Consider the following 24,444-nt stretch of genomic DNA (forward strand, 5'->3'; position numbering starts at 1 on the left):
GGGGCTTTGACTCTACCTTCTTGAATTGGATCCAATCGTTAAAAATCTCTCAATCTCTCTCTCTCTCTCTCTCTCTCTCTCTCTCTCTCTCTCTCTCTCTCTCTCAATCTCTCTCTCTCTCTCTCTCTCTCTCTCCTCCATCCATCCAATGCAGTAGGGAATTGCAGATTTTCAAAACAGCTTATATACCATAGCTGGGATTTGAACCCAGAACCTAGTGTGTAGTAGGTATCTGTCTTACCCTCTAGACCATGACCCACACTACATGCTAAAGCTGCCGGTAGCATAAACCATACTTCCATTATGATCAATTCGATAGAAAAAGTAGCATGATTAAGGATTTGTACTTTTTGAAAAGCATGCTTATTTATATACCATAGCTGGGATTTGAACCCAGAACCTAGTGTGTAGTAGGTATCTGTCTTACCCTCTAGACCATGACCCACACTACATGCTAAAGCTGCCGGTAGCATAAACCATACTTCCATTATGATCAATTCGATAGAAAAAGTAGCATGATTAAGGATTTGTACTTTTTGAAAAGCATGCTTATTTATATACCATAGCTGGGATTTGAACCCAGAACCTAGTGTGTAGTAGGTATCTGTCTTACCCTCTAGACCATGACCCACACTACATGCTAAAGCTGCCGGTAGCATAAACCATACTTCCATTATGATCAATTCGATAGAAAAAGTAGCATGATTAAGGATTTGTACTTTTTGAAAAGCATGCTTATTTATATACCATAGCTGGGATTTGAACCCAGAACCTAGTGTGTAGTAGGTATCTGTCTTACCCTCTAGACCATGACCCACACTACATGCTAAAGCTGCCGGTAGCATAAACCATACTTCCATTATGATCAATTCGATAGAAAAAGTAGCATGATTAAGGATTTGTACTTTTTGAAAAGCATGCTTATTTATATACCATAGCTGGGATTTGTACCCAGAACCTAGTGTGTAGTAGGTATCTGTCTTACCCTCTAGACCATGACCCACACTACATGCTAAAGCTGCCGGTAGCATAAACCATACTTCCATTATGATCAATTCGATAGAAAAAGTAGCATGATTAAGGATTTGTACTTTTTGAAAAGCATGCTTATTTATATACCATAGCTGGGATTTGAACCCAGGACCTAGTGTGTAGTAGGTATCTGTCTTACCCTCTAGACCATGACCCACACTACATGCTAAAGCTGCCGGTAGCATAAACCATACTTCCATTATGATCAATTCGATAGAAAAAGTAGCATGATTAAGGATTTGTACTTTTTGAAAAGCATGCTTATTTATATACCATAGCTGGGATTTGAACCCAGAACCTAGTGTGTAGTAGGTATCTGTCTTACCCTCTAGACCATGACCCACACTACATGCTAAAGCTGCCGGTAGCATAAACCATACTTCCATTATGATCAATTCGATAGAAAAAGTAGCATGATTAAGGATTTGTACTTTTTGAAAAGCATGCTTATTTATATACCATAGCTGGGATTTGAACCCAGGACCTAGTGTGTAGTAGGTATCTGTCTTACCCTCTAGACCATGAACCACACTGCATGGAAGTAGGTATCTGTCTTACCCACTAGTAAGGCTGAGGCTGGAGAGGCTGCAGCCTCAGGGCGCAGTGTAGGAGGGGGTGCACAATTCATTCAGCTGTCATTCCCAATTGTGTTTGAAGCAGAAAGAAATAAGAAAAGGTGATACATGGCAGCGACAGCAAGCCAGATAAGTAGAGATTAAGGTGTTGGGGGTGGGGCTGGGGCACCTCTTAGTGTAATAGCAATCAGTGTGTGACAGCTGGGGTGGGAGGGATGGGGGGGCGCACTTTGCTGTCTCAGCCTTGGGTGCTGAAGGACCTTGTCCCACCTCTGACCACACTACATGCTAAAGCCTGGCCCTGAGTGTGGTTGATGGTCTAGAGCAGTGGTCCTCAAACTAAGGCCCGCGGGCCGAATGTGGCCCCCTAAGGCTTTCTTACCGGCCCCCCACACAGAAAATGTATTGCTTATAAAAGCAGTCAGCTACATCTTTAAATATTGGTGGTGGAGGGAGGGAGGGAGAGAGGGAGAGAGGGAGAGAGGGAGAGAGGGAGAGAGGGAGAGAGGGAGAGAGGGAGAGAGAGAGAGAGAGAGAGAGAGAGAGAGAGAGAGAGAGAGAGATTTTAAAATTTTTCCGACGGAATTCCGTGGAACTGACCCGGTATACCGTCGGAATGGAACGGTAACGGAATTTCTATATGTCGGAATGCGGAATTGTGCCGGAAACGGAAATCGGCTATTCCGACCATGCCTGGTCGACAAGATCTGGCAGCCCTGGAAGGATTACCTTACCATAACAGGCAGGGGATAATACCCTAGTCAGGAGTGCCCTGCAGAATCCTGGAGCGTGTGGCTGTGGTCCTGGTGCATAAGTCCTTCTTTTCTCTTCTCTTCTTTTCCTTTCTTTCCTTTTCCTCTTTCCTTCCTTTTCTCCTTCTCTCTGGGATGGGGGGGTGGGGGGTGGGTTATGGGTGGGAGGCCCTTCAGGGAAGGGAAAAGGGTCAGTTGAGGGACCAAGTCCACCATTGCCAGGGGAGATCGGCTGTCCTGGGTCGGCGTCCCCTGCTAGATGTATATTGGGGCGGCTCTTTGCCCTCCCACCTTTAATTGTTACTGTGCGGTATGTCATCTTTTGCCTTTGTGATGTATGCTAAGCTAACATGGTTATTGTCATGCTGTCCAGTTCAGGGTGAATATTGATCCCTCACTGGAGTTGTATCTTATTATTTTTTTAAAAATTCTCAATAAAATATTTGAAAGAGAAATCTACAACCTGTACCAACAAACAGGACAAAGATTTCAACTAATGCAGTCCGGAAATGGTGAAGTTCTGATAGCCCTCTTTGTTTTCATGCAATATATGTTAAAGGAAACCAGAAACAAGTCTAGCTAAAAGTTTTATACATATCTGGGGCTTCCTCCAGCCCCATCCGCATAGATCGCTCCCACGCCGCTGTCCTCCGCCTTCTGTATCGCCAGTACCGGGTCCCATAACTTCCTCCAGTCGCGGGCAGTCTGAGCAAGAAAAGTGTGCCCTCTGCTTATCTCTCTGGATGCTGGAGAGATATGTAGAGGTCGCACTTCTCTTGCGCAGACTGGCTGAAGTTACGGGACCTGGTACCAAAGCGGGAGAAGACTGAGGACGGTGGCGTGCGAGCGATCCGTGGGCATGTGGCTGGAGGAAGCCCCAGGTATGTATAAAACTTTCAGTTAAACTCGTCTCTGGTACTCTTTAAGGTTGCGTACACACATGGTAACATCTACACTAGAAACCCACTTTATTGACAAAAATGACTTTGGCTTTTCATACAGGAAGGACAGCAATGTGGGTACAAGGTGTGTGTGTGTGTGTGTGTGTGTGTGTGTGTGTGTGTGTGTGTGTGTGTGTGTGTGTGTGTGTGTGTGTGTGTGTGTGTGTGTGTGTGTGTGTGTGTGTGTGTGTGTGTGTGTGTGTGTGTGTGTGTGTGTGTGTGTGTGTGTGTGTGTGTGTGTGTGTGTGTGTGTGTGTGTGTGTGTGTGTGTGTGTGTGTGTGTGTGTGTGTGTGTGTGTGTGTGTGTGTGTGTAGGGGGGGTGTACTTTTAAGAATAGCAGTCTTTCAACAACCCATCTCCATTTATTTCACCCACATATATTTTCCATGTTTTGTTCCACAAGGCTTTATAGAGGGATTGAGCTCACCAGTCACTGCCCTCAAAGAAGGTCATAATCTAATATCTTTATAAAATTCTAGGGCCAAATGTGATAGAAGCCAGAGTATCATTCTGTATGGTTTTGGGTTGTGAGTGAAGACTGGAGAACCTTCAGGAAACCCACGCAAAGGCAAACGGGGAGGAATTTCAGACTTCATGCAGCGTCCTTGGTAAGCATGAAACCCATGACCCTAGGACTACAAGGCAGGCATGCTGAGTATTTCGCCACCATGATATCTGACAAGCAGCATCATAAAGTTTAAAACTTATTCCTGGAGTCCTGCTTTACATAACCTTGATTTATCCTTTATTGGCATGTCAACTTTGGGCTTGATTCACAAACTAGTGCTAACCAGTTAGCACATCCAGAGATCGCACGGTTTGCGGTGCACTGAAAAGATTGCGCGGTGCGATGTTAGCGTCACAACCTTCGTGTGAACAGTGACCCCCGGTGCCCTGGAAACGTCGCACCCAGTGTACCATAACGGCGCATAGGGTGTGACGTTATCTCGTCGCACCCTATGTGCCGTTATGGTCGGACTGGGTGCGACGTTTCCAGGGCACCGGGGGTCACTTTTCACACGAAGGGAGCGTCGCACCACATGATCTTTTCGGCACACCGCAAGCCGCGTGCAGAGCAATTTTTGCCATGATACAGTGCCTTTCACAAGCGTGCTAACACTTAGCATTGCTTTGTGAATCAAGCCCCTACTGTCTCGTTACTCACATAACAAATATTCGCTTAAAGAGGAACTCCAGTGAAAATAATGTAATAAAAAAGTGCTTCATTTTTACGATAATTATGTATAAATGATTTAGTCAGTGTTTGCTCAAACTTCCCCATGTCAAAATCTTTTAAATCCCTGATTTACATTCTGACATTTATTACATGGTGACATTTTTACTGTTGGCAGGTAATGTAGCTGCTGCATGCTTTTTTGGCAGTAGGAAACAGATGTAAACATTTCCCATAATGCAGCAAGGTTCACAGACAGGAAACTGCCAAGAGTATATACTCAGAATTTCTTTGTGGGAGGGGTTTCACCACAATATTAGTCATACATCGCCCCCTGATGGTCTGTTTGTGAAAAGGTATAGATTTCTCATGTAAAAGCGGGTATCAGCTACTGATTGGGATAAAGTTCTATTCTTGGTCTGAGTTTTTCTTTAAGCACACAGTGTATGAAAGTGCAGTATATGTGTATAGCAGCTGTACCGTATACTAACAGCTAGCGTACCTGGCTGCATTTACTAGCTACAAAGTATTAGACTGATGTTTTCCTCTTTAAAATAGCATAGGCGATGTAATAGAATTAGATTAGTAATCCAGCTAAATCCTTTTATGGTAATAGTGACATGGTCAATTTGGCTACAGAGGATGTAGAGAGGAGAAGCTTCACTCCCCGGCATACATGGAATATAAATGAGACCTTGAGCTGCAAGGAGTAGACAGCGTCTCTGCAGCACGTTCCGCTACGGTCACACAAATGTCATGGTGACACTTGTAATTTTCCAGCTGCTCAGCTGCCTTCCTCATTTATAAAAATTGATAAGAATTGATTGGATAGGGGAAGCAGAAACAAGGCTTTCAAAAATAAATTTGATTATCTTCTCGAGGGTCAGTTTTATCCAGAGTTCTGCAAATAATAGAAGCCTTGCAGTTTTATGCTATGTGACCTGTATTGGATAAGAGCTTACTGTAAATGGTTTATAAGACAGAAGTTTTGTGCAGAACCTTTAAAAAAAAAAAAAAAAAAAAAAAAACTTTTCTCAATTCTTCTTTAGCTTAAGTCAGAACTCTGTGCCATCTCTGCCCCCTGTGCCTCCTCTGTGCCCCCCTGTGACACCTTAATGTCCTTCTGGACCTCTCTGTCCCCCGTGCCACCGTTTCCCTCTTCTGTGCTCCTCCACGCATGCAGAGCTCCCCCGCAGCAGAAGCAGTGGAGATCGCATCGTCCAGCCTTAGTCCATCGCTGTGCCACTATCCACTCCACCACCTGCTCTCCCTACTGCCGGTCTTCTGCATGTCACGTGACCAGGGCCGGCCCTAGACTTTTTGCCGCCTGAGGCAAATTTTGCAAAAATTATTGCTACCGCCCCCGCGGGCAGGACGGGGGTATTGGGCCTAGCGGCGGGGAGGGGGGGGTCGGACCCCCCCTCCCTCACCTGGGTCCCCCGTCTGCCGCTCCCCTCCAGCCTTAAATAGATCAGAAGCGCTACTCGTAAGAGGCAGTGGGCGGGGAGGACTCACCTCTTCCTCGCTCGATCCAGCGTGCGCTCCACTGACGTCACTTCCTGCAACGCCGTCCACTTACAATACAGTGGCCGGCGTTGCAGGAAGTGACGTCAGTGGAACGCACGCTGGATCGAGGAAGAGGTGAGTCCTCCCCGCCCACTGCCTCTTACGAGTAGCGCTTCTGATCTATTTAAGGCTGGAGGGGAGCGGAGGACAGGGGACCCAGGCGAGGGAGGGGGGGGGGTCCGACCCCTCTCCCCGCCGCTAGGCCCAATTCCCCCGTCCTGCACGCTACCCCTCCAGCTCGGCGGCCGTCTCCCCGCACCCACCGACGGGTGGATGCCGCCCCTAGAAATGTGCCGCCTGAGGCAAAAGTTTCACCCCGCCTCATGAGCGGGCCGGCCCTGCACGTGACATACAGGAAGATGTGCTAGAGCAAGCAGGAGGAGGATGCACAGCGCTGGACTCAGCTGGGCAGTAAGATCTGCACTGCTTATGCTGTGGCGAAGCTCTGAGGGATGTGCACCAGGAAACAGGGGACATTGGAAGCTGCTCCTTCAAACTTCCCCATGTCAAAATTATTTAATCACGACTCGATTCTGCCAGTGATGTAATCACGACTCGATTCGGCCGGTCATCCATAAGTTGGCCTTTTGCAACTCGAGACTACTATAAATTGTATCTTCCTGATTCTAAACTTGTAAAGGTAGCCACTAACGGTCCAATTTCTAGCGAAAAAGCATTTGAGCAATCAGAAATTCTGATCGGTTTGGCTGTAAATAATCTACATCGATTACAAACGATTATAAAAATAGTTGTCCGATTTGATTTTGGTCAAACCAAAATTTGCATTTTCTAGTTGGTTGTGATAGATAGGAAGCAAAAATCGGTTCAATGATAGTGTAGTGAACAATTGTATTTCCGATCAGAATTATCTGGTCGCTCGAACGATTTTTCGGTAGAAATTGGATCGTTAGTGGCCACCTTTACATTCGTGAAAGTGATAGATCACAATTTTTTTTAAAGATTGCTGCATCTCAAATTACCGATGTTTCTCAAAGAGAATAGCTTAGGGACATACTGGAAGACTTCCTTGGACATTAAAACATAGAAGCAAAGCCCTCGGCAGAATAGCTGTTCAGGTGATCTGATACCCACAGCACTATATTCCTACCACTGTGTAAGAGCATCCACCTTACATGAAAGGAAGACCTGGCACTTCAATAAATGGGGGTCTCAATATTTAACCTCCCTGACGTTATGAATATTTCCATGTTTTAGGGTCTGAAAGCGGTGTAATTTTTTCACATGCTTTTAGACTCTAAAAATCATACCTTTAGATACATCTGCGGCAGCCCTGCACATTACACACCTCCCATGGATCCAGCTCGGGGTTACCGCTCCGAGCTGTGGATTTCCGTCCCAAGCCTGACTCGGGTTACTGCTAAGGTAAATGGATAAAAATTCAAATTAATTCAAAAAGGAAGAGCTGTAAAGATAAAGTAAATCCTGTCCGGTTATAGAAGACATTGTGGTCAATCATCTTATATCCCTACCACAATTTGCTTCATCGCTGTCATCCTCACAGTCGGCCTCTCCATCACACCTTCTGGAAGCCAGGATGCAGCGGCCGGTGTGACACTTGAAATGACTGGGAGAACATTCTAAAGCAGAGAAAATGAGAGTAAATTGCATCCATGTCGCTATAGCAATTCAATGTTGTAAATTGCAGCAATCAATTAACTTTATTGCATGAAGGTAATTATCATAATTCACACAACTGATTATTCCAGTTGTGGAGGTTTGCAGATTGCATGTACACCCAGCATATATGATAGTAAACAATACACAATTATAAAGATGTATAACTACTCTCAAATGGCACTATACCACTAAAGAATGCTATTACACCGGTCTAAAATGTTCTTTAATAAATAACAGGTTAAAAGGTAGGCTTTTTTGAACAGTATATTAATTTCACTCAGTAGGGCACCGATGAGACAATCTAATAGTTTGGTGAGAGAGAAATTGCCCAGGTTGCAGTGAATTATATTTCCCCTTTGTTGCAGCTAAATTCTCCCACCAACCACCAAAGTCTTTGAACTGGCTCCTAGCTCCCCCTCCGTCTCCAGGTCTCCCTTCTCCGCTCAACTTTTTGGGGTTTTGGGGTCCCCTCACCAGGTCATAAAGGAGAGGTGCGTCCGTGAGGATGAAGACAGGAACGCACAGAGACAGGGGCTAATGGAGGAGCTTGTCAGCAGGACGCTGAGTAGCTACTCTGCCAAAAGCTTTTCGAGGACCTTTAGGACTACAAAAAGTTGAGTGGAGACCTGGGGGGAAAGAAGGTGGGAGCCAGCTCGGGGACCCTGGAGGTTGGTGGGGAAATTTGGCAGCAACCAAGGGGACCTTAATGCAGCTTTGGGAGGGGTCAGGTCTATCAGGGGCCCCCAGATTCAATTTTCACAGGGGCCACATTGTAACTAAAAATGGCCCTGGGTGGGCCACCACCACAAAAGCATTTGTAAACTTAATTGACAATAGGTCATCGTATGAACTGAGGTTTGTCTTGTATGTAGCAATGTGTCCACACTACTATGCATTCATGTCATGTACAGGACGTGGTGATCCATTGCTGCAGAGCACACAACGAAACGGGGAAATCGGAATATGCCTGAACAGATCCTATGCTTCACATAATGTCTGTCAAAAGGTCTGTTCCTTTATTGTGGTCCAATTCCATGAAACAGTCTGATTAGGCTATAGTGTGAACCCAGTCTTACAGCTGCATGCTACCACACTACTGATGGAGTAAACATTAAAGACCTTCTAGGCATAGAACTTTGTTGTGCTGAAGTACTATAAATTATTCCATATTCATGCATCTCTAAAGATATTCACCATAGCTTATCCCAGGCATGGGCAAACTCGGCCCTGCAGCTGTTACGGAACTACATGTCCCACAATGCATTTGCCTTTATGAGTCATGGCTGTGGCTATCAGACTCCTGCAATGCATTGTGGGACTTGTAGTTCCTTAACAGCTGGAGGGCCAAGTTTGCCCATGCCTGGCTTAGCCTGAAATAAAACCTAATATTAGAACAAGAATAATTATAATACTAATTAAGCCACACCATTATTTAACAGTCTTAAATTACAAAATGTACCATTATATGCCAATCTGTAACGAGGTATTATTTTCTAAAATGTCCAAAGCCTTCATATTACATTTACTTACAAGAGCAACAGTTAAATACCTGTGTACAGAAAGTCACAAGTTTCTTGTCTGTTCATTCACTTGCATTTGGCAATACAGGATACTGGATAGGAAAAGCACCCATTTCCATAAACCCAAATTTAAATTGTTAAAAGCCCATCGAATCAATAAAAACGTACCTTCTACGTCTTCATCGGGCACCAGACAAGTCTGATTATCTGACTTCTCATCTGGGAACTGGCTGCAGTCTGTGTCTTCCGGCCACTGTAACCCAACAATACCCAGGACAGATTCACATCTCTCTTTCGAATGTTCACAGAGGGACCTGGAAGTATAAAATACTGAAGTGTCATATCCAGAGCATTTCCATCTCTACAGAACTGGGGGGGTTGGTTGGGGGGAGGGTAAAGGAATGGGGAAGTTGGTTGGGGGGGGGAGGGGGAATGTGGAGGAGAAGGAAAAAAAGGGGGTTGACTTATTGTGCACAAAGTAGTACATGCATGCAAAGTGGGTATTATTTGAATATCATCAACCAGTTCTACCTACTAGCAAACCCGGTCCTAACAGATGACCTGAATAATTGTCATGATGATCAGTGCTTTGATCACAGTGGGCTGTTACCCTAAAGTGCCATTCTGAAAGCTCCATTCTAGAGGTGTACAGGGCCAGATTTCTGGCAAGGCCACATAGGCCATGGCCTAGGGCACCAGAAATTTAGGGGCGGCTCAGTGAGGGGCAGTAAAGCTGTTCTATGCAGCCATCCCCATCTACAAGGACAGCTTTAACCTTTGAACTCTCTTTCCTGCACTTGTGACATCCCTGCAAGACCTGTAAGCTCTATCCTGCAGGTTCACCTCTGCCTAACTCTCATGGTGACACAATAAGTCCATCATTAACAAGATGGCAAACATAACATAAAAGTTCAAAACATAATTTATAATCTATACGCATATTACTAAAATAGCTATTGTCTGTGACAGCAATGATGGAAAGTAAGGAGAATTCTCATTGGGGCACACAGAGATAACAACCATGCAGATGGTATAGTTGGCCTTGGGCGGTAAAAAGTACAAATTCGGCCCTGGCGGTGTACCTAGGTAATTTGATACCCAGTGCTAATTATTTACAGACACCCCCCAAGAAAAAACAACCAATTTTTTTGGTGGGAGGGTGTAAAGGGGCGCAGAGCGCATTGCTGCAAATTTTGGAGGATATTTAAGGAAAAGGAATAGTCAGGCTGCAGATGAACCTAACTGTTATGAAACTCTGTATGCTATACAGTGCTGCAGAAGATGTCAGTGCCATATAAATACACAATAATAATATGGTTGGACATTAGACTATGACTATGTTACCATTAGATTGTGAGCTCCTCTGAGGACAGTAAGAAAAGGGGGACATATGAAAGAGGGGGATGCATAGGAAGAAGGGGGGGGGGGGGAGTAGAGAGGTAAAGACACAAGACAGAGATCCTGGTGGGAGAGGAGAAATGACAGGAATACCTCTCACCAGGAATGCAGACATCACCAGTGCTGTTTGGCAGGGACATGCTGTTAAAAGAAGCCACTACAGTGGGTGCATGGCCAAAAAACGTCTTACCCTACTCCTGCAAAAGATCCTGGTGGTGTTACTATTCCCCTTCCAAGCAGCCATTGACACTGGGGAAAGACGTCATTCGGCTTCCAGCTATAGCTGGTGACCAAAGTCTGCTGTTTTTACCATAATTTGGGCTCCGCCTTTTAACAGCATCCAAATTACTGACTGAGTGCCGCTATAGCTGTAATTCACAAAACGGCCTATGGCAGCACCCAACTTTTCTGAGCTGTTTTTGCCTGACTAGTTGCAGCCCTATTCAGCCAGTGTCAGTCACGTGCAGTTTGGTCTAAGAAGTGCTGCCATTTCTTTTTTACTGCGTACAATGACAGATTATAGACTAGTTCATACCCTCATGGGTAACCCTCAAGGTTTGCTTTATTGTTTTAAAAGCACTTTCTGGCAAAGACTTATAAAAAAATGTCAGCCAGCAGGCCCAATCACTTGTACACGAAGTGATGGATTAGTCCAAAGCTTGTTGGCAAGAAATAAGAGCCATCATATTAAAGCGGAATATAACCCTGCATTTCAACTTTGCTCTAAAACATTATTTACAGCATATTATATGCAAAAAGCATTTTTTTTTTTACTAGACCAGCATTGGAAGGGTTACACACAAAGCTTTAAAGTTCCTGGAGAGAACTGCTCCCCTCAGCCGAAGTTTAGATAGATACATTTAAGCAAATCAAAATGTAACAAGTGTGGAATTTGACTCACTCTCTCTGACTGTGAAGGAGCTGGAGGACAGCCAAAGAGTGTGTAACATTCCTCACTTGTTACATTTTGTTTACTTAGATGTATCTAAACTTCGGCTGCGGGGAGCAGTTCTCTCCAGGAACTTTAAAGCTCTGTGTGTAAACCTTCCAATGCTGGTCTAGTAAAAAAAAAATGCTGGTTGCATATAATATGCTGTAAATAATGTTTTAGAGCAAAGTTGAAATGCAGGGTTATATTCCGCTTTAATAACACTTACTTTAACCAACGGCTACATAGAAAGTCATATACAATGAATTTTACCCTGGGACAGAAGCATACCTCATATGTACATATGTATTTTAAGGTTTACCGGTTTTTTGCCACAGTTAAAAAAAAAATTACATCAAGTATAGACCCTGCCTAAAGTAAGGGCCTGTACACACTGCTGCATTTGCGCTGCATTTTTTAAATCGCATGCGTTTTTTAATCGCAAGTTCTTTTTAAAAAATCGTGATGACTTGTACACACTGGTGCAATGAGTATTTTCTATTTTCATGGAGGCATTGCGATTAGAAAATCGCATGCGATTTTATATTGCAGTGCAAATGCAGCAATGTGTACAGTCCCTTAAGGGTAGTATTCAAGGCCAGATTTACCATAAGGCATTGTAGGCACATGTCTACAGGCCCCTGATGAAGGAAAAGTGGCTACCTCCTCTCCCTCTAGTGCCTCCCTCCCTCCTTCCCTATTCAAAGTCCTGAGCAGAGTGTAAATGAGAGGTTACTCACTCTGCTCTCAGCATCCCACTTATGAAATCTCCCTTCAGTCGGGGGCACCACTAGCTACTTAATACTGAGGGCACCTCTGGCTACCTAATGCTAAGGGACAACCTGTAGCTACTTATGACAGGCAAGGGAAGTAAGGGAGAAGTGACAGTTGGGCCAGCACACTTGTGGTGCGGGGTTTGTAGGTTCATGGAGGCTAGGAACACGCTTAGCAGAAACGCTAGCGGTACAGAAAACGCTGCGTTTTTGCAGCTAATGGAAGTCGATGGGCTGCATGAAAAAAAAATGCATATGGGTTTTGAAACATGCGTTTTTAAAAACACCGGTTTTGTTGCATAATTTTCACTAACGTATCAAAAACGCACATAATGAAATTCAATGGAAACGCAATGTATTGTGTTTTGCATGTGTTTTTATATGCTTTTTTGAAAAAAATTTTTATTGTTTTGTGATGCATTTCCACTTCCTGTTGTCTTCCTAGTGATTTCCATAAAATGCAATGTGAAAACGCATATGCGGTCTTTATAGGCGAACCGCAAATGCATAAAAACGCATGCAAAACACTAGAAAGATGCATACGCAGGGAAAAAAAATTCTAACGCAAATGCACTAAAAAAAAAAAAAAAAAACCCTGCACACGACCTAAAGCTCAGCCTTTTACGCACAGCCATCCATGTGTGGCGAAGTCTAGGGTGCAAGGACATTAGTGCTTAAAGGCTCCTGTGATGTAAATCCGAGCCTATTAGTATTAGAAAAGGGTAGCAGATAAAGCCATTATTCCTGCTAATAGCACAGTGAGATTACAACATTTAGTAAGCAATAGGATGATGCCAATTACCTGCAGGGTGGTATCCGCTGATTTGTGTCCATTTCACACTTTGGTACCAGAATAGTGCAAGCAAAGTACATGAGATACTTATAGCAATTAGTCTGGACTAGAGCTGGGAAGAGGGTGGACTCCCAGCTTATGGAGGCTTCTTTCTGTGTCCTGTGGCCAAGGTAATTCGGGAAATGAGTGTAATTGTAAGGTAGGTTCATACATAGCTCCAGAGTTATAGGTTCACACTGGCCTAAAATACAGACATACGAGGATGCAGGTTACTGATGCAATTGTGGCCATTACTTGCTCAAACACAGAAAAAAAAATTAGACAACAAATCTCAAAGTAATTTTAAAGCCAATATGTATTTACTGAAGATTTATCAACTTTTTATTAAAAAATAAACCACCACTAAGCATTTGATGTAACAGATATATAATTCCTTTGTCATAAAAATTCTAATTTCAATGCATGCAGATTTAGTGACTTTACATTACTAATAATTTTCTTTGAAAGGTAGAGGGAAGCCTCTTGATGATCCAGAGGTTCCCATGTTCTTCTGGACCCCTCTGCTGCTCGCAGAGACACCCTTCTTCTTTTCAGCAGAGATCCCCTTTGTGTATGAGCAGGACTGCACTGTGTAAGGCCTGGCCACACCTACAGAGAAGCATAAAGCTGATTGTGCATGGTTCTGTGCAGGTTAGGACCATACTTGCACAGCACAGTGCAGCTATGAAAACAAATTCGATATGCCCTTGTCAGATTTGCTTAGAGGGTCACCCTGCTGGATTGAGGGGTCGAGGATGATGTGTGGATCCTCAGGACTGTCCAGATGCTTCCCTTTACTAAGTATCTAAGTTTTCTCCAATTTTTTGGCTTCAAGTTTACTTAAACTTTTACTCATTGCATAATTGTGCCCCTTACATTTTATGTACATTTATTTTATAGGGCATTCCTCAAGCCAAATATTTTGTTGTTGTTTTAATGCCCTAATTCCCTATAAACTAAACAAACCGCGCCTACAGCTCCTCCGGCGCCTAGGCATTCTGAGTCCCATGTAGCAAGTGCTCATGGGAGCTTAGTCTGGGGAGAAGAAGGCTTTTGCCGAAGGAGGAGGAGGGGTCGCTACCAGCCGGGAGCTGCTGAGGTTTCAAAAGCGAGGGGGCGGAGAGGGGAGGAGAGAGGAGGAGAGGGGAGTGAAGTTTTCACATTCTAAAAATATAAGCAAGTTTACGTAATATGGTATTTGGTTACAGTTCCTCTTTAAGCGCTTCACTCTTTTATTTCATATAGATGTTCCCCTCAGGGGGTCAGAATTAGCTAAAGTACCACCATCAGGGCACCAAATAAATGCACTCACCGGCAGGTGTTAATGACCACAGTTATAAATGGTCAATTTGTTTGCGCTTTTTGCAGATGGGATTCTGTGGCTCCCTCTTGTCTGGCACACACCATGTAATTTTTACTTCAGATCCTATTCCACCAAGTGATCAGATCGATATTCAGATTGGACATTGGATATAGAAGAAAGCTAGCGAACACACATATGCAATTTTTTCACATTCCGAGCAGATTTCCGATCATTTTTTCAACTGGATATAGAAAATTGAAATTAAATCAAAATTGTATACACATGGAACAATACCCAGTATTTTGCTCAATATTTTCCAGTATGTCTGATCTGCTACTGATTGAGTAAGAAATAGTTAGTGGGAATAGTTATTAGCGGTCAGTAGGCTGTATATTTTTTATTGTCCGATCCAATCATTTTCTCCCACAATCTACTGAAGAGCCTGAAATTCCACAGGCTTGAATATTCTGTAACTTATTGTGTGCTGCTCATCAAAGTCTATGTATGTTTATATATACATATATACATAGAATCTCTTGAAGATCTTGAAACCCCAGATTAATCTATATAGGTGCAAGCTCTGCTGAAGAGCTTGAAATCCCCTACAGACTGGACTATATTGGAATTTATGGTACGTTGTATTTGTATAGCATAAGAAAAGTGTGTTGTATGAATACTGTTTGTTTCTTTGCTATTCAGTGATAGAACAAATAAGTGTAACCTCGCGGGGGTGCATGATTCATGTCTTGTGCCACAGCTGTTCCCACAGATGGTCCCAGATAGAGAGAAAGTCCCACATACCATTGTATTTTCATGGATGGAGCGCTCTTCATTACATCTGTGTAATTGGTTTCCTTTGGGGATGAGTCAGTAATCAGTGTTGCTGCATAACTCAGATGTGAAGCTAGCACAGGGAGCAGTAAATCACTGCTATGTTTAGTAAATACCGTAATCATTACAATCGTGTAAAAAAAAACCAAAAAAACCAAAAAAACCATGACTCTCACACTTTCAGCAGTTCACAATGTTTAGTTCTTAACACACTAAAAGTAAAAGCAGTTTGTTCTAACTAGTCTGCATAAAAGAGTATCAACTGGTACATTATTATTATTATTATTGATTTATAAAGCGCCAACATATTCCGTGGCGATGTACAAAGTAAGAAACAAACATGGGGTACATAATACAGAGAATGGTGTACACCAAAATTCAAGATACATAATTAGTGACAAAATAAAAAGAATGATACAAAATAAAAATTATAGAATTGGTAATGACAGTAATAAAATTTACATGATGAATAAAATGTATAATGGTTACCAAGACACAAAAGGGGAGAGAGCCCTGCCCTTGCGAGCTTACAATCTAAAGGGAATGGGGGGTACATGAAACTGTTAACTGGTCTGGTAGATAAACAAAGACAACACAGTCCTGCCCTTAAATTAACTTATATTAAATCACTGTCTCCCTATCTCGAAAAATACCCATTTAGCATACAGCTTTGGTACCTTAGCCAGCAGCACTGCCATTTGTCACAAACAAAGTTCTGAGCAGGGGAGCAGCTAGACATGTGGCAGCCCCCAACCAATGCCAAAAACCCCCAACCAATGCCTAACCCTAAATGACACCCCCCCCCCCTTCCCGCTAGCTATGTCTAACCCTAACTACTCAATCCAACCTATGCCTAACCCTAATGCCACCCCTCCAACCAATGCATAACCATAACAACCCCCACAATCAGCACTAGTATAGTTGAGGGGACCCAGCAGGAAACCTCATAGAACAACAGCTGCTGCTGTCAGTCAAGGCCGCATGAATGAAAACCAGGACTGACAGCCCGCTGGCCCTTTGGCTATGGGCCCCATATCAGCCGTTATGGTGATCCCTGTGCCACTGCTCCTGAGCTTCGATGAGTGCTGGTGTTTGGCTGGACTTTCTAGTTCAGAAGCCCATGTAAAGTCAGGTCCACTTTACCACATCTCTGTCTGCCCCTTGCCATTTATGTAGCAGCAGCTGATCCTGCTGAGTTAGAATGGTTTGTATTATATACAGAGCCTTATTGCAAGGACAGTGACCCACTACGTTTCGTGTTGTAAAGGCATCAGAGTTGTCTGGTGTGGACAATGCTCACTTAAAGTGAACCTCCGGACTAAAAATTGACCTAAGCAGCACTGAAAAGGCTTGGTGTTTCTTTGACAGTTTCACAGCATCAGAACTTTGTTTCTCTTATACAAGCCTCATTTTTAGCTGCACAGAAGAAAACTGCCCGGGCTTTTTCCCCCTGATGCTGTACAAAGCATGATGGGATTTCTGATTTTGTTGTTCTCGTTCTGCTGTTTTGGTGCAATTTTTTTTTTTTTTTTACATTTTGAATTTGACATTTGAAGCCTAGCGTGTGCAGCTGGGAGGGGTAATCAGGACACAGGACAGTTGGAACTGTGTCTCCTGCTTCTTGTCGCCTCCTTTCAACCAAAAAGATGGCTGCCCCCATGACAAAGATGGCAGCCCCCATGAATCACAAACATTTGCCTGTTCTTTTAAAACAGGATGGGTAAGAGATTATATTACCTATCTATTCTAATTAACATAACTAATGTAACTTGATGACAGTATGTTTGTTTAGGCTGAAGTTCCCCTTTAACTAGGCTGAGATGATCCATGTGATGTTTAAATCATGAAATGTCTTTGCAAAGCACACACACCTACTGGGGAATGGAGTTATGAAATAAAGAGATTGAGCACAGTAGTAGAATATTATATACATACTGCAGTTGGTGACGTTATGAGGTATTTCACAGTTGGTGTCATTGCTACATGGTTCCGTGGTGCAGCCTGGCAACACACACTTTGAATCACCATCTTGACATGGCTGACCTGTGAAAGGAAAGCACAACATACAATGTAATATGTACTGTGCATAATGCTAACCTTCCATGGATTACAAGCTATCAACAACAGAGTCAGCAGCTAAACCAAGTAGGGGATGGATTTACTGTACTCATTTTCATAGTTCTGAGTGTTTTTTTTTTTTTACAGTTCATATTTTTGTTTTTCTTTTATATTTGTTTACCAATCTTTCCAAATTAGAGTGCATTTCTGTCCTCATTACATTTTGGTGTGCTGACCTTCCTCTTTCCTTCCAAATCAATTTTATGCATTTGTTTTAAAGAGCCACTATCGCAAAAAATAAAATAAAATAGGAAGTTAAAATGTGACAGAACCAACAGGTTGTGGGCAAGTCTATCTCTTCATGGGGGATTCTCAGGGTTTTCTTTGTTTTCAACAGCATTTCCTGAACAGCAGTTGCAAAGTCTAACTGACAAAATAGTGTGAAAGTGCTGGCTGGTATCTTACTATTTTGTCATTTAAACTGCTGTTCAGGAAAGGCTGCTGAAAACAAAGAAAACCCTGAGAATCCCCCATGAGGAGATGGACTGGCCCAAAACCTGTCAGTTCTGTCAGATTTTAACTGCCTACTGTTTTAGCGATAGTGGTCCTTTAACATCATGTACAAAAAGCAAAGGAAATCGATGCATAATGTACTGTTACATAAAAAAAATCATAGCACAATCATTCATACTTCTTCTTCAGGTTTATTTACAGCATTACATACACAAGTGGTTTTCAATATTGTTATAGCAAGTAGCCCTTAACCACTTGAGGACCACAGTGGAAAAACCCCTCCAAAAGACCAGGCTCATTTTTGTAAAAATAGCCACTGCAGCGTTAAGGCCAAGCTGCAGGGCCGCACAACACACAAGTGATTCCCCCCTCCTTTTCTCCCCACCAACAGAGCTCTCTGTTGGTGGGGTCAGATCGCCCCCCCCCCCCATGTTTATTTATTTGTTTATTTTTAAATAAATATTAGTTTAAAAAAAAAATTGGCTATTGTTTTACATTTTAATATATAGTCCCCTCCCTCCCTCCGCCACCCAATCCATGTGATCAGCTGTCAAAGGCTTCAGCCTATGACAGCCATTCACCGCCGATAGTCAGGAGGGGACAGCCGCGTGACACGGCTGTCCCCATTACAGTGCTGCTGCTAATCGCAGCGCTGTACTATGTAAATAGACAGCGATCACGCCATCGAACAGTCTCCCGAGCAGCAATAGCCGTCCGGAGACTGATGAGGAGGTGGAGCTCCGCCCCCCGAGAAGGAGATGAGCGCACAGCCTGTGCGCGATCTCCTTCAGTAGCTGGCTGCAGGACCTGACATCAATTGGCGTTAGGTGGTCCTGGGGCTGCTGCCACGGACACGCCCTCAACGGCATGGAGCAGTCGTGAGGAAGTTAAATAATGACTGAATCAGCAAGGAGCCCTGTGCTATGGAATAATATAATCTCGCATGCCCCTTGCCACATATGTATTTTTAGAATTACGCCATAATTGTATATAAATACAGTCCCTGATGCTTTTGACTATATTTATACAGGTTCATTTATACATGATTTGTATATATTTTTTAAATCTTAAATCTTACTATAATGAAATGGCTATGACAAGTGCCTTCTGGTCCCTACTTACATACCCCTTGGGGTATGTGTACCATTTGTTGAGAACCTAGCATGTACAACAACAACAAGGGACAAAAGGTACTGTGTGCAGATAACAAACATTATGTGCATTTCAAGTGTTCTCCCCACAAGACATTGACTTAAATTCATCAAGCATTACCATATTCGGTAATGCTGAAAACAGCTGATTTTTTTGGAGCATTTTGTAAAATGTCAATTCATCACAGCTGTTACCACATCGCAAAGCTGAAATTACTGAGCAGTGAGGTAAATTACCGACTTGTAAGGTAAACACCTCAACAAATTTCAGCAAATGTCAATTCATCACGATTACTGCATGCGGTAAAGCCCAGTATCATGTCCGATAATTGCCGGCGGCACTCCTCTGTCGGAAACAGTACGGGAGCCGTGACTCATAGAAAGCAGAGATGGATTACCTGTGATTGACAGGAGCAGAGAGCCAATAGAAACAGCCTCTGTCTCCTGCAAGTCCCTGTGATAGGACGCAATGCCTTCTCATGAGGGCAGAGTTTATCTAGCCCCCAAGCAGTGGAGGAGAGAGATCCCGAACTAAAGAGATTTCCCCTGTGGCCCTTCAGCCATTTAACCCTTTAAGTTTCTGTTTGAAGATGCAGAGGAACTTGTGGGGAAATCACCTAAGCGTGGCATGTGTAATGTCTCCTGGAAGTTCATCTAAGCTGTGGCAACTAAATAAAATGTTTAGAAAGATTATTAGAAAGATTTAGAAGGAGCAGAGGCAGTATAACAAACAAGTACATTCCAAAGGGATGTCTGGGATGCCTCTTACTTGTGTAATTCCGTCACTGTATGAATAGCATGTAACAAAAAAGAGACAACTCCACACTGCTCTGCTGTTACCAGAAAGGTTTTTGTGAATTGAAGCCATGGGTTCCGGTAAATTACAAAACTTCTACCACACCTGTGAAGATCTTGATGAATTACAAAAAAAGGTCTAAAATACCGAATGCAGTATTTTCCCGACTTGAGTTTTTTTTTTCAAACAGCCTTTGATGAATGGAAGCAAATTACCTAATCGACCACTAGCATTAAACATTGTAAAATTTAAAATACATTGTATGCATATGTATAAAATGTACATTTGTTCCAGAGTAAGTTGCACTGACAGGTTTTGGACTAGTCCATCTCCTTCTGGGGGATTCTCAGCATTTTCTTTATTTTCAAAAGCACTTCATGAACGGCAGTTGGTCAGTCCAAATGCCAAAATAGTGGGCAAGCAAGTAGAGAGGCTGGTTAACATTTACATAGATTCTTTACAGGGATTGCATTAGTAAAGAATAATGGAAGTAGGGCTGGTGTACACCAAAGCGGTTCTGGAGCGTTTTTTAAACCGCTTACAGGGAGAAAACCGCTTGGCTAATGAAAGTGTATGGGATGGTGCACACCAGAGCGGATCGTTTTTTTTCCACAAACGCAAACTTGGGGGCTGCAGCATTTTTTAGATTTCTGAGGCATTTCTGCCTCAATGTTAAAGTATAGGAAAGTGGAAAACCGCTCTGAAAAATGCTAGATCAGAGCGTTTTTCCACGCGTTTTTGTTACAGAAGCTGTTCAGTAACAGCTTTACTGTAACAAAATATGACATCTGCTGCACAAAAACATTCCAAAAAATGCTAGGCATGTTTAGAAAACATGCCTAGAATCCCTCTGAAATCTGCTTCAAAAACCTCTAGCATTTTGCAGATCTGCTAGAGGTTTTTGGTGTGCCCTGGCCCGTAGTAAGCATAACCCATGATGAGATGGACTAATCGAAAACCTGTCGGATTTGTCAAATTTTCACTGAGTGACAGCAACATAGAAAAAAAGTAATTTATAGTGCATTCTACGCTGGAAGAGATGTATTTTGTATACTTTTAAATTTTACAATTTTCCCTGCTAGTGGTCCTTTAATTAAGAAAAGGGCAACCAGCACACCAAATGTATCTTGAATTATCACCTTAGCTTTTCCTTGCCTTATCTGCTTTGCCAGCAGACACAAAAAAATATATTCAAATTAAGTTGTCCCAGTTCAGTTTACATTCTATATTGAATATTTTCAACATATATTTGAGCATCTTGTCCATGGATAAGGTAAAGAATTCAACCCAGATGAGATGAAGAAGGGCCAGTGTGTGAAACAGAACTGAAGAGTGAATAATTAATTTGTTTAACCACTATCTGACTGCCGCAACATATATAGACTTCCCTACATACCTCACTTCTGCACCAAGGGCGTGTGTGTGTATATATATATATATATATATATATATATATATATATATATATATATATATATATATATACATACACACACATATATATATATATATATATATATATATATACATATACATACATATATATATATATATATATATATATATACATATACATATATATATATACACACGCACACATATATATATATATATATATATATATATACACACACATATATATATATATATATATATATATATATACACAAACACACACACACACACACACACACACATATATATATATATATATATATATATAGAGAGAGAGAGAGAGAGAGAGAGAGAGAGAGAGAGAGAGATAGAGAGAGAGAGAGAGAGTCACATTTACAAGTGCCCCAAAAAGTCTCACGCATCCCCATTGCCATCCATTAGAGCAATGATTGGTGAATGGGAACATGTGTTTCCAAAGCCAATTAACCACTTTGTCCTCCTTGACGTATAAAAACGTCAAGGAGGACAGGCGCGCTCCCGCGGCCGATCACGCGCGTGCACGCGCACTCCCGGCCGCGGAGTCGGTAGACACGGAATCAATGTATCGGGCTGGGGAGCCCGATCATTGATTCCTCTCCCCCACTGAAAAAGCGACAGCTTCTCTCGGAAGCTTCGCTCTTTCTGAAGCTGTGTCCCTCTAAGCGTACATTGTACGCTTAGAGTGACGTCATGTAAAAAAAATCGAGATTGCCATCTTGTGGCCAAAAAGTAAAACTGCATGTAAATGCCCAAAAACATTACAATACACCAATATTTCCCCAAATAAAACACTTTTAAAACCCACCCTCCCAAAAATGCCCACATAAAATGTTTAATAAAAAAAAACAAAAAAAACATTACTATAAAAAAAACAAAAACACATAAATATTTACCTAAGGGTCTAAACTTTTTAAATATCTATGTAAAGATGAAATATTTCTCTCTATTTTTTTTTTATAAGCTTGTAAATAGTGATGTATGCAAAACGGAAAAAATGCTCTTTTATTTCCAAATAAAATATTGTCGCGATACATTGTGATAGGGACATAATTTAAATGGTGAAATAACCGTGACAAATGGGCAATAACAATACGTGGGTTTTAATTATGGAGGCATGTATTATTTTAAAACTATAATGGCCGAAAACTGACAAATAATGAATTTTTTCATTTTTTTTCTTATTCTTCCTGTTAAAATGCATTTACAGTAAAGTGGCTCTTAGCAAAATGTACCCCCCAAAGAAAGCCTAATTGGTGGCGGAAAAAACAAGATATAGATCAGTTCATTGTGATAAGTAGTGATAAAGTTATAGGCTAATGAATGGGGGGTGAACATTGCTCGGATGCATAAGCTGAAAACGACTGAGATGTTAAGTGGTTAAAGTACCTGATTAATTAATTATCCCTGCTTCAATGTGAAGCAGTGATCATTCATTAAAATGAAAGTAAAAAAAACAAAGAAACTCACTTCCTGTTTAACATTTAGAATAAAAAGTACACAGTATAAAGTGAGGGGACATCTAGTGGAAAAAAAGTAAAATTAAATTAAAAATACACTTAAAAAATACATCTCCTATAGTGATAACCCCAAACACCCATAGGCTTTCATTGGCATAACAGTGAGGTGCGGTAAAATGACCCACCGCATCGTACAAGTGTGTAAGGCCCCTCAGTCTTTTTGCCTCCCTCACATTGCTCTAATTAAACCCCAATTGTTTACTATGCCCAGCAAATTTGGAAACACCATATTTTGCATGTTAATCATTTACAACATTTTTGATAAGAAAATGTATGCATCTTATAACCAAAATGTAATCTTCCATCTGTAATTAAAGTATACCTGACCTGAGGCAAAGCTACCTAAGGAAACAGAGTTACATTCATGCTGGATCTACATACCTCTGTGCATTGTCCATTTCTCATCCTGTTACCCCAAATCTCAATAATCACTCCTTGAAAAATGTAACTTTTTGGTCAAGTTAAGTTTTCAGTCAGGAAGAGGCAGGCTTGCTGTGATGTAACTTCCTACCATACTGCCATTTCCTTATCCTCCCTGCCACATTCACTCCCATTAAGGAGACTGAATGGGATGGGGAAGAGGAGGGAATGGGAGAATGATAGGAGAGAACATCATGACTAGCCGGACTCTTGCTGTCTGATAATTTGACTTGAGTCAAAATTTTGAAGGAGAACTTATGGAGACCTTAATGTTCTTGAGAGCTATTTTACTGCCCAGCAGCTGTAGAGATCCACCAAAGGCACACAATTTCATGCTGGCTTTTTCCCACCTACAACACATTCCAGCCAAACTAGGGTTCTGGTCTTCATCAGTGCAAGGGATCCCCTAGAACACCCATCACCTATGTCATCACCTACATGACTGTAAGTTGCTCTCTGCTGCCCACAAATACAACAGAAAACCCTGAGGAGGGCATAAAAGGAGGCATATTTATAACCTTTCTGCACTTCCTCTACCTTATCCTATTATATCTTCTACAAGAAGATATTTTCAAACCTTACTAATAAATTACATTTAATGCTCACACCAAGCAAGAAGTTACTCCAAATAAGTTTGATATTCCTTTTTGTACCTACTTTTTACTACTTTTCTAATTTCAACTACAATTTTTCAAAGTTCGGAAGAGTTTTTCTTTAGATTAGATAAAACATTATCTCCTGGGAGAAAACACAGGGGGGAAAGCTAACTGGATACGGGCTCATATATATTTAAAAAGAAAAAACACTGACACAAGAGTAACTAGAGGTTTTATTAAGGTCCTGTGGACAGAAAGAGGGGAAATCTCTCAGTATGGAAATGCAGGACTGAAATAAAAACCCCACAATTGTGTAACCTCTATCCATACTGCAATGTTCAACACCATGTAGGTATGTGTAGTAAAAGCAGCTCTGTGTAACTGGTCTATTGTGAGACAGAGAATCAAAAGTATAGAAACAATATTGTTGCATGATATTTACCTTTGTGCTCAGTACAGTTCTCTTCATCACTTCCATCTTTACAGTCATTGTCTCCATCGCAGCGGAAGGCACTAGGTATACACTGTCCATTCTTACACTCTGTGAGACCTTGGCTGTGGCAAGCTAAGAAAACAATCCAAATAATTCTTTAACCTTATTAAAAAAAATGTATTGCAGCTAGAGAAATGCAGTATGAACTTTTCCTTGCAGGAACATTTATATTGACTCTAAATGCACTGCAGGCTTAACTTAT

At 42.0% G+C, this 24,444-nt stretch overlaps 1 protein-coding gene across 2 annotated transcripts in view; it reads right to left on the reverse strand.

The window, feature by feature from the left end:
• CORIN (corin, serine peptidase) overlaps positions 1-24,444 on the reverse strand; it is a 279,818-nt gene that overhangs the window by 68,925 nt on the left and 186,449 nt on the right. For both annotated transcript variants that reach the window (XM_068278537.1, XM_068278536.1), the window contains exons 9-13: positions 24,192-24,314; positions 17,200-17,307; positions 13,101-13,332; positions 9,368-9,513; positions 7,532-7,639 (exon numbers count right to left, since the gene is read on the reverse strand). In XM_068278537.1, the coding sequence (XP_068134638.1) occupies positions 7,532-7,639; positions 9,368-9,513; positions 13,101-13,332; positions 17,200-17,307; positions 24,192-24,314 (717 nt within the window). The remainder of the gene's footprint in view (positions 1-7,531; positions 7,640-9,367; positions 9,514-13,100; positions 13,333-17,199; positions 17,308-24,191; positions 24,315-24,444) is intronic.

This window comes from Hyperolius riggenbachi, chromosome 1 (genome assembly GCF_040937935.1).
Source record: "Hyperolius riggenbachi isolate aHypRig1 chromosome 1, aHypRig1.pri, whole genome shotgun sequence".
Taxonomy (NCBI): domain Eukaryota; kingdom Metazoa; phylum Chordata; class Amphibia; order Anura; family Hyperoliidae; genus Hyperolius; species Hyperolius riggenbachi.